Source organism: Ictidomys tridecemlineatus, chromosome 5 (genome assembly GCF_052094955.1).
Source record: "Ictidomys tridecemlineatus isolate mIctTri1 chromosome 5, mIctTri1.hap1, whole genome shotgun sequence".
In the NCBI taxonomy this organism is placed as follows: domain Eukaryota; kingdom Metazoa; phylum Chordata; class Mammalia; order Rodentia; family Sciuridae; genus Ictidomys; species Ictidomys tridecemlineatus.
Window position 1 is genome coordinate 174426416 of NC_135481.1, and position 16981 is coordinate 174443396.

Below are 16981 nucleotides of genomic sequence, written 5' to 3' on the forward strand. Positions count from 1 at the left end.
TCTGCTAACCTGGGGCACCACAGCGACCAGGCACAATCCCTATAATTCCATTGTGAAAGGTGATCCTTCCACCTGGATCTCTGACCATGCCTATAATGCAGTCCAGTCTCCTCCACTTACTAATTAGAAGTTTCTGGAGAAATTATTTGATCCCTTGATACCTCAGTTTTTGTCATCTGTAAAATGGAAGTGATAATAAAAGTACCTGCGCCATAGGATACTGTAAGAAATAAATGAGACAAAGCATGTAAGTGGCTTACAATAATAAGTGCTTAAGAAATACTTGTTATTATTAGTAAGGTCATTCACGTATACATGCCCTTTGGGGACAACAAAAGTTTTCCAGCCTCGAATATCACAGCTTTAAATAACAAAGCCAATTGCTAGGATCTGAGAAAAATCATACTAGAATGTAAGGATCCAAGGCTGCTTTTTCCCTGGAGCTGCATAGTAAATACTAATAAATCTCAGAGCAGCAGTGACATCCAACATAAGGTTATTGATAAGTCCCGTCTCCTTGCTGGGCATTTTCATAGGTTACTTCATTTAGTCTTTAAACAACCTCAAAAAATAGTTATTGGGGTTTTTTTTCTCCTTTGCAAGAAGGTCCAGAGACAAAAAGCGACATTTTCAACAGTCACATAGTTGGGAATGTTAGAAGACTCATACTCAAGTTCAACTTCATCTTCCAAACTCAGGGGATGATTACAGCAACCACTTAAGCAGAAGTCTGGGAGACACCCTTGATGCCACCTTTGACATCCACTGATGTCAACCTCAACCCATCAGCAAGCCTATCATTCCACCTTCAAATAAAAATTCACTTTCTCCATTTCTCACTCTCTCCACCCACTCTACCCTAGATAAGCCCCTGCTGTCCTGGGAGATCTCCCATAGCCTCCTCAGTAGTCACCTTCATGTCACCTGCCTCCCAGAAGCCCATTCTTCACAACAAAGCCAGAAGAGTATTTGAAAAATGTGACTCAAATCCTGTTATATGATTCAACCGGCTCTTTTAAAGCCTGAAAGTTCTTCCTGTTGCCCTTAGAATAAAATTCAAACTCCCTTCTAACAACTACAAGACCTTCCATGATCTCCCCCTTACTTATGATTCCATCTCATATGGTGGATTTCCCTTGACAATCCTGCATCTTCACTTTCAGGGTCTTCCTTGTATGAGCCCTTTTAAGGTCCTGGGAGACACCTAGTGATGTGCTCACATGGGCAGGTGTTTCTGTAAACTTCACAGATGAAAGATATTTAGCTGTGATCCTTTCAGATCAAGGTCATCCATTTCGACGCTATCACACTACAGTGGCAATGGATAAACGAGGGCTGAGGCTAAGGCAGAGTTGAGTGTGTGTTTGATTCAGGTGTAGAGAGATCTAATTATGTGGTACTTAGTCACTTCCATCTCTGGTAAGTTATTGCTACCCATCTCAGTGTAGGAATGGCTTCCAGGAACACACCAGCCGACCACCAAGCTGGCTCACCCTTCGTGTGACTGAGGATGCAGGTCCATGGTGCCCAGCATCAGGAGCGTGTGCACAGGGATAGGAAACAGAGCCAAAAACTGGTCTATGGAAAGTTCTTCCAATCATCAGTCATATTCAACTAAGAGAGGATTTGGTTCTCATCAAAGCTCAGTTAAAGCAGAAATTCTTTCTTATCAGAATCTATCTGGCAGTGAAGCATATACAATTATAAATGCACAGCATGCCTTTTCTTCTTTTTAAATAAGAATTGCATAGAGTAGGAGATATGAATCTTGTGCTCACAGAGCACAAACGTGACAGTCCTATAAACAGCTGGTACATCCATGTGAGAAGTTGCAGGTTGTATGATCTCATTGTATTGCATCTTGTCTTAGTTGGCACATCTGTCTTGCTGATGTCTGGTGCCTATGGACAAAATGTCCTGTGGATCATAACAGAAATAGTAATTCACTAAGGTGGATAGATACATTTGAAAACAAAATAATGAATAGACTCTTGGATCATTTGATAATCTAATTAAAATGAGTGAACAATAAACATATTGGGACAGATTTAGTTTTCTCTATTATTTGATAGGAAATGCTAACCTGGATGAATGAAATACAGAATTTATAACACACCACTACAATGGGGACTTTGACAGTAAACTAGTTAATATACTGTTAGCTCAAAGAATATTTAAAACTAGTCACTATATGCAATGAGACTTAGAGCTCATATGAAAGAAACTTAGAGATTTCCCCAAGTTTGGCAATACTCCTAAACTTTACACAGCATTAAACTTTACAACATAAAGAAAATTATTTAAAGTAGCCACACAAAAAGTTAATCAACCTTGTAGAACTAAATTATTTCCCTGGTCTCTTTATAGAAAAAAAAATCATTGGTTATGAGTAGGTGATTAAAGAATATCAGAAAAAGCATAGAGAAAATTATTATAGAGGCATATACAGTTAATTAATAAAAAACATTATGCTGCTGGGTACCCATAATCCCAGCAGCTCAGGAGGCCGAGGCAGGAGGCTCACTAGTTCAATGGCAGCCTCAGCAAGTTAGCAAGGGGCTAAGAAACTCAGTGAGACCCTGTCTCTAAACAAAATATTAAAAAGGGCTGGAGATTAGTTAAGTGCCCCTGGGTTCAATCCTCAGTACAAAAACAAAAATATTATTCTATGTTTCTATATTTTATAATATGTGATTTTTGTCATATTTTTAAATTTTGGAATTTGTCATTTTTTTCTGATTCTAAAAAATATCCTCCTCCTAACCTAATTCCGTATTTCTGACTTTGTATTCTTTTATTTCTTTTTTAAAATTTTTTAAATTAGTTGTCGGTGGAACTTTACTTACTTACTTACTTACAGTGCTGAGAACTCAACCCAGTGCCTCACATGCTAGGCAAGCGCCCTGCCACTGAGCCGCAACCCTAGCCCTGTATTCTTTTCTTAAAGGACACACTAACTTGTGTGAACTTCAGGCCCCACAAACTTGGATCTGTCCTGCTCAGCCTTCTTGCTCCCTGGGCTCCAGTCATCTTGGATGCCTTCTGTACCGATGACTTAGGAGGTGTTTGGTGCCTGTTAGCATCAGAAACGTATTTGTAAATGAATGAATGAATCCCAAACTGGAATGCTCAATGTTAGTGGCCCGAACTTGGTCTGTTGTAATTTATTGCTGCATTCCCACATCCCAGACCGTGCCTTGCACCCAGCAGGTGCGCAGTATTTGCTGAGTGAATCCAGGCCTGCTCAGCTGCACGCGAGGCTTCTTCCCATTGTGCCAGTTATCTCCAGTTTACCAAGCACTTTGATCCTTTCCACATCTCCGAGAGGTATCATTTTCCTTTTGGAGTTAAAGCTAAGTGGAGATTCAGAGAAGTGACTGACCCAGGTCGCTCAGTCTGTGGCAGAGTTAAGTTCAAAGCCAGATCTCTGGCACCGAAAACCCTGTCCTCTGCCACCCTCCCAATGCAATGCCACACAATACATAGGAAAGCCCATGGTGATGATGCAGAGGGGCCCATTCCCTGAAGGAAGGCTTTATGTGAACACTAGGTGGCGCCCACGTACAGAGTACATGGTTGCCCTCCTCTGATGGCCTAGGATTAGAAAGTAAATTATGGGTCACAAGTCCAACTTTGAGTGCCAGTTTCAGTTGTTCTCAAGTGTCTTGCTTTTGCTTCTTTGGCCAATGCTCGCTGAGTCTCAGTCTTCTTTTCTGTCAAGTGGGAATACTTACTAGTGAGAGGATATGGTCTCTGTGCATAGTAGGTGATCAAAAAATAGTTATGGGGGCTGGGGCCTGGTATGTGTAAGGCACTGGGTTCAATTTTCAGCACCTCATATAAATAAATAAAGGCCTATCGACAACTATATATATATATATGAGTTCTTCTAACTGGGCCCAAGGTTTCGGCTACTGTGATTCCTTAGTGTACTTAGGAGACTGGTTCCAGGACTCCCTATAGATACCAAATTCCATGATGCTGAAAGTACCTTATGTAAAATGGCATTATATTTGCATAAACTACCCACACGTCCTACTGTATACTTTAAATCATCTGTAGATAACTTAAAATATTACAATGCAAATGCTGTTTAAACAGTGATTATACTTTATTGTTTAGGAATAACGACAAGAAAAAAAAGTCTGTACCCATTCAGTACAATGCAATTTTTTTCGTGAAAAAAAATTTTTCATCCTCAGTTGGTTGAATCCAACAACGTGGGGCTCATGGATATGGAGGGCTGATTCTAGGTGAGATTCTTACTCCTGCACATGGGTCAGAGAATGATTTCCAACAAGAATGAGAGAGAAATTCCCTTCTGCTGATCACCAGCTGTGGTAGGCTACCACATCCCAACCCCTGGAAGCTGTGAATATTGGTTTACATAGAAAAAAAACATGGGGGGAGATCCTTTGCAGATGTCACTAAGCTGAGGATCTCCACATGGAGAGATTATCCTGGGTGTCCCGGTGGGCCATAAGTATAATCACACAAATCCTCGTAAAGGCAGATGGAGAGTTTTACACACAGAGAGTAGAAGGCTATTAGAAGACATGGATGGAGACTGGGGATGTAGCTCAGTGGTAGAGCACTTGCCTAGCGTCAGGAGGCCCTGGGTTCCATCCCCAGTACTGCCAAACAAACAAAGAAAGCAGGTGGAGATTGGATTGGTATAGCCACCAGAAACAGAAAGGAGTGAGAAGCATTCTCCCTCAGGCCAATACCTGACCTAGCCTGTGGCCCAGTAAAACTGACCTCAGGCCAGTGAAACAGGAGAACTATGGCATGGGGAGGGCTTGGGCAGATCAGGGCATACACCCTACCTATGAACGAGGGCTCCAGAGATGCTGGTAGCCTGGAAGAAGGTGCCCTGTTGGGGATCCCAGATTCTGTTCTGCCTGCTAGCCAGGGTGAGTACAGAAGTGCTGACCTGGAGTTCCATTCACACGCCCGAGGGAGGAGGGGAAGGGGACACGTGTGCCTGACCTCTGGGCCTCCTCTCTCCCATGCTGGGCCTCTCCCCACTGTTGCTGATCAGAAGAGCAACATCATCTGGTGAGAGCCCTACTTAGGCAGGAGGAGGGCCCAAGATTTAATTCCACCAACACCTTTGGTTATTTTGTTATTTGGGGACGACTTAGCTCCTCTAAAGTTCCTTTGCCCATAAAATGAGATATAATATCACCCTTGCAGTTCAGTGTGATTAGATCTTTACAATGCTTCATGTGGTTTTGGAAGTTCGAGCAGATGATTGAGAATGATAATGAATAGCCCATGTGACACTTGGACCTGACTGGATGACAGGCACCATTGTGAGTGCTTTAGAGGTAGGACCTCATTTGTTCCTCACAGTAACCCCAGGAGATAGGTAGGTAAGACTATTAGCCCCATTCTACAGGTGACAAAACTCAGGCACAGAACATTCAATGGCCTGCCTGAGGGCACACAGTAAATGGCAGAGCTGGGATTTGAACATGGGCAGTGGGGCTTCCAGCTGTATCTCTAACCACTCCATGATCCTGACTGAAAAATGGTAGCTGTCATCATTAATGATAGCAAAGTTTTGTGGAGCACTTCCTATGTGTCAGGAACATATTGGCTCATTACATTTGCTCAAAGCCCTATGCGGTATTTCTTTTACTATCACTACTTTATACTGGAGCAAACTGAAACACAGAAAAAAAAATTGTGTTATTTGTCCAAGGTTAGAGAGCTCATAAGCGATGGACCTGGGATTCAAACCCAGGCAACCTGAAGTCCCAGCCTGCACGTTAAATCACCCTATTATATTACTGTGTGTTGATGAAGAAGAGCGGGAAGGAGAAGAGGTAGAAAAAGAAGAAAGAGAAGGAGGAAGAAGAAATAAACCTATCTTGTGCCAACAATCTATCATGTGTCCAGGTGTCAAGAGCTGAGCCAACCAATCAGATTTCCTCTCTGTAGACTCCGACTTCAAAAAAGAAGCAAGACAGTGAAATCATTAGCAGAAAAAAACAGAAGCGAAAAGATGCAAAAAGAAGGCCAGAACGTAAAGGCCAAGCATGAGTGAGGAAGCCCCTGGGCTCAGAGGGTCCTGGGCAGCTGTGCCAGCTGACATTCTCAGCTCAGATCCCCCAGCTGCTAGCATCAGCCAGAGGGGTGAAGGACTCAGGCTTTGAGACAGATGGAGCCACGTCCACCACCTGACTGCAACCACCCGGGACCCAAAGCAGGAACCGCTCAGCTGAGCCCAGGCAACCCACAGACCCACGGGAAGTAGGATCTCAACAGCTGTGAGTGTTGTTGCGATCATAGAATGACGTTGTTTTAAATTTGGGGCCCTTTGTTGTTTTGTGTTTGCAGCGCTGGGGATGGAACCCAAGTTCTGTGCATGCTAGGCAAGCGCTGTACATTCCTGGCCCAGGGACAGTTTATTACCCGCCCGTGCCTGCTCCGGAAACTGTCGCTGCAGGCCAAGGATGAGGAGAGCCTCTGATCACCTCCCAGCTGTCACAGTGAGTCCTGCCCTGCCCACTGTGGGCTTCACGTCTTGAACTCCTCTTCTTCCTGCTCCTCGGCTTTTAGCTTCTGATCTCATTAAGTCTTTTGCCATCTGTGTCCCCTCCTCTCTTCACCTGGATGCCAGGCTCGGGGGTGCGTTCTTGGTTTTGCCGTCTCAGCAGAGAAAGCCCCGCGCTTTCCTTTTTGAGAGCACGGTGCACGGCGCCCCCTGGTGTTCACTGGCTGCCCTGGATGGGTACCACTCCCAGCCCAGCCGGCCCAGAGGATCCAGTTGGGAGCTGAGAACATTGGTTCCAGATGTGAAGTCTTGGAGAAAGAAAAACATCAGAGGGGCAGGCCCGGGTACTCTAGGTCTGTTTATCTTCACAGGTTAGGGTGGTGGAGGTTGCAGGGGGGTTTGGTCAGTGGGCCCAGTTGTGGGAAGCTGGATGTGATAGACCCATGTCCTTTTGTTCTTTTCAAGGCTAAGCAGATCTCTCTAGATGATGGTTGCTAACAAGCCCATTTATTTATAATAGTCACAATTTCACAGATCGGTATATAATCACACGGCAGTAATGACAAGCTGCCATTTATTAGCCTTTCCAGTGCCAAGTGCTGTGTAAAGTGATTTATGTGCATTATCCCATTTAATCTGCACAATGATCCCATGAGTAAGTACAATTATCATCCCCTTTATCATAGACCAGACAGGCTGAGCAACTTAGCTAAGATCAAAAAGTAAGTAAATGGCAGAGATAGAATTAAAACTCAGGTTAAGAACCACATGTGGTCAGGGTCGTGCAAGTTAAGCTCAAGATTACAATCTTCTTTATTCTTATTTTTTGTGGTGCTGGGAATGGAATCCTGGGCCTTGCACATGCTGGGCAAGTGCTATACTACTCAGCTACACTCCCAGCCCACAATCTAATACCATTTTGCATCCATTATATTGGTAAAATTAAGAAGATTGATTATATCAACTGTTGGCTAGATACAGAGCACCAGAACTGCTCATGCACTGCTTGGGAGGAGGGTCAATGATGACCCCCCTTGGAAAACAGGTTTCTTTGTAAACTTCAGTGTTCACGTTCCTCCAATTCCATTCACAGCTGTCCCTTCTAGAGACTCTTGTACTTGGGCACCAAGAGACATCAACAAGAATGATACAGTGACATTGGTAAGAATAGCAAATAATTGTGTGAGTCGGGGACAGGTAGGAGTCAGAAACCACATCGGTTTTTTTTTTTTATCACAGAGAATTTAATATAAAGAAGTGTTAACTAGGTATAGAGTTGTTAACTGGGTGACTGAAGGTTATAAAAAGAACATTAAGGTAGCAATTACAGGAAGCATCTACCACCCCCAGGGCTGAGGGAACATAGAAAAGAAGCTGAAATTATATAAAGCTTAAAAACTCAAGCCTGCTGTGGTGGTGCATGCCTGGAATCCCAGCAGCTTGGGAGGCTGAGGCAGGAGGATCAAGAGTTCAAAGCCAGCCTCAACAATAGCGAGGCACTAAGCAACTCAGTGAGACCCTAAATAAAATACAAACAAGGGCTAGAGGGGCTGGGGTTGTGGCTCAGTGGTATCGCTCCTGCCTTGCACCCATGAGGTCCTGGATTCTATCCTCAGCACCACATAAAAATAAATAAGTAAAAATTAAAGATATTGTGTCCATATACAATTGAACAATATTTTTAAAAAAGGGGGGGTGGGGAGATGTGGCTCAGTGGTCAAGTGGCCCTGAGTTCAATCCCTGGTACAATCCCCCCACCAAAAAAAAAAAAAAAAACCTCAGAGGAGGAGGAGCCCCGTGGGGCCTCAGCTGGCTACTCTGCGCTCTGTAGTGCCCATGGGGCGGAGACCTCCACCCTGGAGAGGGCTAGTTCCCTGGAAGGAGGTGCTGCTATGAGGGGAAGCGGCATTGATAGAGGTTGTTCATAGGAGCAGGAAGGCCACAGGGAACAAAGACGGGGCCTTTCTCTCTCCTGCCTTGTGGTCTTGATGTAGGATAGATGAGGCTGGTCACCTGAAGAATTAGCAGGGAGCAGGTTTATTTAAGCTGCAGCAGTCCAGAGGGGCTAATGACTAAAAATCTCTGGACCCTGAGTCTGAAAATTCTTGTAGATTTATACCCAGTGTGTGTGGGGGGAGGTGGGATTTACATAGCAGTGGGTGGTTACATGGAGGTAAATTTTGTCCCATATTCCTAGACTAGACAGAGGTTTTCACAACAAAAACAGTAGTAGTAATTTGGGGGCAATGAGCTTGCTGGCAGATCTAGTTTTTACAAGAAAGAGAAACTGGGCCTTTACAAGTCAGGGAGCCGAGACCACACTGGGCTTCCTGCAGAACTCCTGTGATGCCCTTGCAAAATCTTGGTGACAAGAAGCATAATTATGGGGAGGTGGTGAGGGTACCTGGTAGCTAATTCAGTCTAACCCCCCCCCACCTTTTTACTGGCAAAGACAACAAAACCCAACAGCAAGCAGCTGGCAGCCTAGAAATGTGGCTGGCAGGGTCCCAGCCTCAGCTGCACAGAGCAGGGGTTTTTGTTTTTTTGGTTTTTGGTACCAAGGTTTCCAACCTAGGAGCACTTAACCACTGAGCCCCATCCCCAGACCTTTTTTTGTATTTTCTATTTAGAGACAGGGTCTCACTGAGTTGCTTAGTGCCTTGCTAAATTGCTGAGGCTGGCTTTGAATTTATAATGCACCTGTCTCAGCCTCCGGAGATGCTGGAGATTATAGGTGTGTACCACCACACCTGGCTGTTATCAAGTATTTTATTAACATTGCAGGTTGGCCTGACTACACACACTGTGCTTATTACACACCCTCTGCACTCTGCTTCTGTATGGAAGGATTTACTTTTTCAAAGTTGTAAAGAACAATATTCTAACAAGATGTGATTCAGTTGTCAAAAGCCCACCAATTGGCTCATCCTAACACGATGACGTTTTTCACTTTCACCTTTTCTGTTTGAGCCTGTCTTAAAGGCAGACATATTTTCAAAGTCCTGATGATGCATCCCACACAATTGGGTGTCCTGCTGTATTTTGAGCCTTGTTGCCTACTATTTCAGAGGTCATTGCCTGAACCCTAAATGAACAAAACACTATTTTCTTAATGATTTCTCTTTGCTTCTTTGTATCCCTTGGAAGCATTTTGGTTGCATAAGAGGGAAGCAAAACCAAATCAGCATATGTGGTTGGGAGTGGTGATTGTGGAATTCACTGGAAAGAATGCACAAGCTAGGCTTCAAAACCAGGAGCTAAAAGAGTCGGGGCTCCTCCTCTCTGTCCATCTCTATGTGGCCTCTCTCTGCTTCTTTTTGTTGGGGGTGGATACTGATGTCTGTCTAATTCCACCATCTTTCCTGCCCCCATGCTCCCTCTCCTCGCCTCCCTCCCCTTTGCCCAAAGTTTCTCCATTCTGCCCATGCCCCCCTCCTGCCCCCCACATTATGGATCGGCATCCACTTATCAGAGAGAATATTCAGCCTTTGTTTTTTTCACTTAGCTTGATATTCTCCAGCTCCATCCATTTACCTTCAAATGTCATAATTTTATTCTCTTTTAATGCTGAGTAATATTCCATTGTGCATCTACACCACAGTGTCTTTATCCATTCATCTATTGAAGAGCATCTAGGTCGCTTCCACCGTTTAGCTATTGTGAATTGAGTTTCTATAAACACTGAAGTGGCTGTGTCACTATACTATGCTGATTTTAAGTCCTTTGGGTAAAGACCACGGAATGGGAGAGCTGGGTCAAACGGTGGTTCCATTCCAAGTGATTAGCCTCTTTCTTTCCTACCATAGACTGGTCTTCTCTACCTGCCAGGCCCCCCCCACCCCACAGCCTCTGCTTTACAAATGGAGAGCCCAAGCTTCCAGAGAGTAATCCCAAGGAAGGACTGTGATTGGCTCTGTGGAGTCACATGCTCACCTATTCAACCAATCACGTTGTTAGGCCAAATGTGAATCATATAATTGGCCAGGCCTGGTGACAGGCGCATTCCGTGGCCAAGATGGCGACAGGACCCGGTGGTTATCAGGTGAAGGGGGACAGGAAACTTGCTGGGAAGACAGAAATCGGCCTCTAAGTCACTAGGTCTCATTTCCACCATGGCCACACCGACTCCCTTCATCGTAACCGTCGGTGGGAGACGCCCAGGGACGGGGTTCCTGCGCTGCTGCCCTCCTGAAGCCGGGCACGTCTGCACGTTGAAGAACGTCCGCATCCTGCACTTTATTGATGCTTAAAACAAAACAACCAGAAAAACCTCTGATAAGTGACAGAAAAGGGACCAGAGACAGAGTTGAGTGACGGATCCAGAAGCACAGCAGATAAGGCCAGAGATGACCCCAGAACCTGGTCCCAGGCTCCAGGCTCCCGGGCTCCCCTCCAGAGCCCCCTCCCTTCCATCACAGCCAAAGCCCACACCAGCGGCAGGAGGGCCCAAGGCCGGTGCCTTTTCTGCCCAGTTACGGAAGGGAGCTTCGCCTGCTCTCTTCCCCTCGGAGGAGCTGGGCCAGCCCCCGCAGGGAGACCGGCTGGCAGCCCCGGCCTTCAGAGCCCGCCCGGGCTCTAGCAGGGCTGGTCCCTGCGCTGGACCGTGCCTCCTCCCAGCGGGCGCTCTCGGCTCGCAGCTCCTCCAGGACCCCGTGAAGGTGTCTCAGCGTGAGCAGAAGCTGCTGGTCTTGGATCTGCATCTCGGACTAGGAGAAAGAGAGAGGAGACTGTGAGGGGGTGCGAGAGTGACCGATGTCCCCCTGTCTGTCTGGTCCGAGGCAAGTCCCCCGCACCACCCAGCAGAAGCCATACCCACCGAAGCCTCAGTGTCTTCATCTACAAAGAAGAAAGCAAATTACCTATACTCCAAGGCTCTTATGAGGACTGAATGAATTCTCCACCCGAAAACATGCTTTATTTAGCATGTGATGTGTAAAACTCCACGATCATTGCACAGGTGTTAAGGTGATCAGGGTTTCTTTCATATTGAAACAAAGTGAAGTCAACTCAGCAGGCTGGAGCCCTTTGGAACAATGATTCCTAATAAGGTCTGGGTTCCCCAGGTCCCCAAAATCCTTTTCTGGGATCAGCAAAGCCAAAACTACTTTTATTACAATACTAATGTTATTTCAATTATTCACTTTTATTTTCTTATCAGTGAATGGTGGAGTTTTCTAGAAGCTATTACATGTACTATCCCTTTTTTTTGGGGGGGGGGGTAACCAGGGATTGAACTCAGGGCACTTGACCACTGAGCCACATCCCCAGCCCTATTTGTATTTTATTTAGAGACAGGGTCTCACTGAGTTGCTTAGCCCTGGCCATTGCTGAGGCTGGCTTTGAATTCGTGGGACCACAGGCCTGCACCACACCTGGTCACATGTACTACCTTAACAGATTGGAGGCAGAAGCAGAGGAGAATCCAGCTGTCAACTGTTAAGCCAGAGATGAATTGCAACAATATAAAATTATACCACACTTCTCACTAAATATCTGCTTCAAAAGATAGTTATTTTAAATTAATAATGTTTTATTAACATATAATGAGTTTGTTATTTTTAAATGCATAAGTAAATAAATATTAAACATTTCTCCATTTTCTTTTGTAATTTAGTCAATATTGATGGATATAATTCACGAACACAAGGGCTTCTTCTTGGTGTCCTTAATCATTCTGAGGAGCATTGAGGGGTCCTGCTCCCTCAGACCCCAAGTGTTGTCACTCACTCACCTCTGGCCTTCTCCCTTATTCCCCTAAGAATTACCTTTTCATACGTTTTTCTATGCTTTACCTCCTCATTTTAAATGTTCAGATTTTATTTTCTGAGACAGTAATTTTTACACATGATACAACATTTAATAGCCACACAAGGGTATGTACGGTGGTCCCTGAGTATCCGTGGGGGATTCCAGGTCACCAGGGATACCAAAATCCAAGGATGCCCAAGCCCCTCATCTAACCTACACAGTCCTGTGGCCTTTAAATCACTTCTAGAATAATTATAATTCCAAATCCAATGTAGATGTCGTGTAAATAGCTGTTATGCTGTATTGCTTAAGGAATAATGACAAGAAGTAAGTCTATACATTTTTAGTAGAGACACAGTTTTTCAGTTGAATTCCATATTTTCAATCTGTGGTTAGTTGAATGGATGAGGATGGAACCTGCAGATACAGAGGACGGCTGTTGTTAAAAGTCTCGATCCCACCCCTCCCCCTCCTGTAGTTCAAGTCTCTTCCCCAGAGGCCGACACTGGGAAGAGTTCCCAGGCTTCACTCTTGATTCTGGTCAAGGCATAGTGTATGATTAGATATGCAGATTCACAACCCCTCTCTGTCTCTTTTATTTATAAGAGATAATTAGTGACATTATTTCTCTATTAAGAATAGTATTTTAGGGGCCTGGGAATGTAGCTCAGTGGTAGAGCGCTTGGCTAGAGTGCAGGAGGGGCTGGCTCAATCCCCAGGACCACGATAAAATTAAGTAAAATAAAAAAAGAGGTATTTCAAGTCATCTCATACTTGACAAGGCACCATAAACATACATTGGAGAGAAGATCACGTTTCAACAAATGGTGCTGGGGAAACTGGAAATCCATATGTAACAAAGTGAAATTAAGCCCCTATGTCTCACCCTGCACAAAACTCAACTCCAAGTGGATCAAGGACCTTGACATTAGACCAAAGTCCCTGTGTCTACCAGAAGAAAAACTAGGCCCAGATCTCCATCACGTGGCTTAGGAACAGACTTCCTCAATAAGACTCCTAAAGCACAAGAAAGGTGAAAGTCAAAAACGTCATCGTGTTAGGATGAGCCAATTGGTGGGCTTTTGTTTTGATAACTGAATCGCATCTTGTTAGAATATTGTTCTTTACAACTTTGAAAACTTGGGATGAAACCACTATTTGACCCAGTTATCCCACTCCTCAGTTTATACCCAAAGGACTTAAAATCAACATACTACAGTGACATGGCCCCATCAATGTTTATAGCAGTTAAATTCACAACAGCTAAGCCATGGAACCAACCTAGGTGCCCTTTAACAGATGAATGGATAGAGAAAATGTGATATATATAATGGAATATTACTCAGCCTTAAAGAAGAATAAAATTATGGCATTCGCAGGTAAGCTGATGGAACTAGAAACTAACATGTTAAGTGATATAAGCCAATCCCCCAAAACCAAAGGCTGAATGTTCTCTCAGATATACAGATGCTGACTCATAATAGGTAGGAGGGGTGGTGGGGAGGTTCATCAGATTGGACAGGGGCGGTTAGGCTAAAGGAAGGGGGTTGAGGATGGAAAAGACAGTAGAATGAATTGAACATAACTTTCCTGTGTCCATATATGGACACACGACCAGTGCAACTCCACATCAGGTACAACCACAACATGGGGAGTTACACTCCATGGATGTATGATATGTCAAAATACACTCTACTGTCATGTATAACTAAAAAGGACAAATAAAATATTCAATGAAAAAGAATCAGCTTAATTTTTGTGATTACTTTACAAATGAGAAGACCGAGCCGGTGTCCGCTGCTCGAGCATTACTAGTACTGCCAGGAGGAAGAGAACCCTCGGGTGGAGCGTGGACTGTGTCCTGGAGAACCCTGGGATCCCACAGGCCGCCCCCCAGTGGTCTAGGACCTTCCCTTCCCAACTCCCAGGAAAGCATTCAGGGTGCGTTTTCCCCACACACATCTTTTTGTCTGAGTATGTACGCAGCATGGCAGAGATGCAGAGATGCAGAGATGTGGGGGTTTTGTTTTTTGTTCTGGATACTGGGGGTTGAACCCAGGGGCACTTTACCACTGAGCTGTCTGTCCAACCCTTTTTATTTTGAGACAGGGTCCAGCTAAGGGGCAAAGGCTGGCCTCGAACATGCAATCCTCCTGCCTCGGCCTCCTGGCATCACAGCGATGTGAAGGGAGGTGCCAGACACGATGCCTTTGACTTTGAGGAATGTAAACCCTGAGGAGAGGCTTCCACAGCAGAGTGTCTTCAGCCTCTGCAGTGGATCTCCGTCCTGCTGCCACATGGTCGGGCACTGGGGCATCGAGCTGGTTTACCTTCTTGCCATGAATGCCTGTGGCTCTCTCCTCCTGGAGACCCACCAAGTCCCTGGAGCTCACAGGATCCCAGGAAAAGAGGAAGAGCCCTGACTTTTGCCTGTGGTGGCTGCTGACCATCTGTTCCCCTTGCTGCATGAAATGACAGTCTGGTGCAGGCCCGTTCCCCCGACAAGGTCAAGGGGGCTTCTTGGGTGTGCTCCCAAGGAGCTCTTAGGGGTTCATGTAAATTTCATGTGATCGAGATGTCAGGGATTTGCAGGAGGAAGCTCAAGGGGCCTCTCATCTCTTGGCACCCTGGGAGAAAGGGGCTTGGACCTGGGAGGTTCCCTTGCTTTTGTTCTATGGAGAAAACAGGCACTTTGGGTTCCGGCACCTAGCAATCTGGCATAGGCACTCACCCTGGGGGGACCCTGGAGGCCCAGCGCCTGTGGATGTGAGAAGCTGCAGTCCCCTCTGCTGGCTCAGCTACTCCCTCTGAGGGCGAAGACAGGGTTAGGTCCCCGCTGGCCCAATCCCTAGCCATCCAGAAGTATCACAGGACAATCTGTCCTTCCCCAGGAGAAGAAGTTGTCTTGGAATCCAAGCCCTCCCTGAGGTTCCCAACCCGCCTCCTCCTCTCTCTCAGCTGGTGGCCCCCATACTTTGGAGCACTCCTTTATTTTTGGGTTGCAAAAACACCCAGGGAGGGCTGGGGATGTGGCTCAAGCGGTAGCGTGCTCGCCTGGCATGCATGTGGCCCGGGTTCCATCCTCAGCACCACATACAAACAAAGATATTGTGTCTGCCGAGAACTAAAAAATAAATATTAAAATTCTCTCTCTCTCTCTCTCTCATCTCATCTCTCTCTCTCTCTCTCTCTCTCTCTCTCTCTCTCTCTCTCTCTCTCTCTCTTTAAAAAAAAAAAAACACACCCAGTGAAGGGTATACTGCCTAGCGTCCTGAGAGCCACCAAGAGACCAAGTAACAGGACACACTCATTCAGGAGCCTTGCACGCCGTGGGGTGGATCTTTACTGGAAAGGAGACACAGGAGATGTTTCCTGGAGAGAGAGACTTCCTCCCCTTTCTCTCTCTTCCAAGGTTCAGTTTCTCTGAGTCGGCCCTGCAGAGAAGTCCTGAGCTGGTAGGCCACCTGCTGAGAGACCCTGGGCCTCCTTGGCCACTTCTGAACTGGGAGCCAGCTCCGTAACACCCTGCCCCCGCAGGAGCACGGCTCTGGCCTGCATTCCCACTGCCATCCCAGTCCCTCTGGGCTCCTACCTCCAAACACCTTGCTAGGTCCTCAACTCCCAGCCTCTGCTCTCTAGAGGATCTGGGCTGAGACAGTGGCGTGCTCCATGTCCACCGCGGTCAGGGTCAGCAGCCCACATGGATGTGCCAGGGACACACCAGGCACGCGCCTCCTATGTAGGCCACGACCCACTTACTCCGGCCTGAAACTGCGATCACGCACCGGGTGGCTGGTCCCCAGAGGGATGCCTGCAGCCCCTGCCCTGTCCAATGGGGCACCTGAGAGGAGGGACGGGAAACCTTGGAAACGTGGGGGGCGGGTGTGGGGGGGAAAGTGGGCAAAGCCTCACCAGCTCCCGTCTCAGCCATTCCAGGGTCTGCCCGAGGTCCGGGGGTGGCTCTCCAGCTGCCTTCATCTCCCTGAGAAGACTTGATGATGTCCCGGCTGTGGGCCTGAGGGACTTGTGACTCATAGAGTCCCCAACCTCCTTCAGCTGGCAGCAGGGTGGCCAAGTCACTCAAGATGGAGTAAACGGGAGCAGGAAGCAGTTCACATGGGAAAGTGCAGTGTTTTTTTTTTAAAGGGCTTGAGTGCTCTGCACAAACCGAATATGAAGGGAGGGGACCACTGGGGCATGGGAGCCTCCGTGCCTGCTGGTTCCAGAAGCCAGCGGGATGACAGGGACCGTGAAGCTTTAAAGCATAACAATAATAGTTCTTTTGAAATAGGTGAACAGTGCTCTTGCCCAGGGCTTGTTTGGTGCTTTATATGTGGAGTATATGCCTCTGGGGAGGGGGAGGGTAGATATCCCACCTGTGGTCCAGTCCCTCCCTCCCTTTCTCACTTATCCATTGAGTCTAGATAAAGGAAGATGTTCACGTCCCAAATTCCCTTACCTCTAAGATGCCTGCAAAACCCATTCCTAACAAATGAGACCAAAGCAGAAATTTGTCATTAGACCTTAGGAAAAATCTTTTACCTTTCTAACGAAAGGGAAAGTGTTTCTGACGTTTTTCCCTTTGCATTTACTTTCCCCCCCCCCTTCCTTTTACCTTAAGTGTAGACCTGATGTCTGGTGCTACAGCAATCATCTTGCAACTATAAGACAAAGGCCAAGAGAATTAAAGGGGTTGGAAGTCATCGAGTCATGGAATCAGCAGCAACATGT

At 46.2% G+C, this 16981-nt stretch overlaps 1 protein-coding gene across 1 annotated transcript; it reads right to left on the reverse strand.

Moving 5' to 3' along the window:
* Positions 1 to 10718: 10718 nt before the first annotated feature.
* C5H20orf202 (chromosome 5 C20orf202 homolog) lies at positions 10719 to 16699 on the reverse strand. Its single transcript, XM_021723271.3, has 2 exons — positions 16163 to 16699; positions 10719 to 11208 (listed from the first exon to the last, which is right to left on the reverse strand). Exons 1-2 carry the CDS (start codon positions 16283 to 16285, stop codon positions 10975 to 10977), a joined length of 357 nt encoding a protein of 118 aa, XP_021578946.2. The 5' UTR covers positions 16286 to 16699; the 3' UTR covers positions 10719 to 10974.
* Positions 16700 to 16981: the final 282 nt, after the last annotated feature.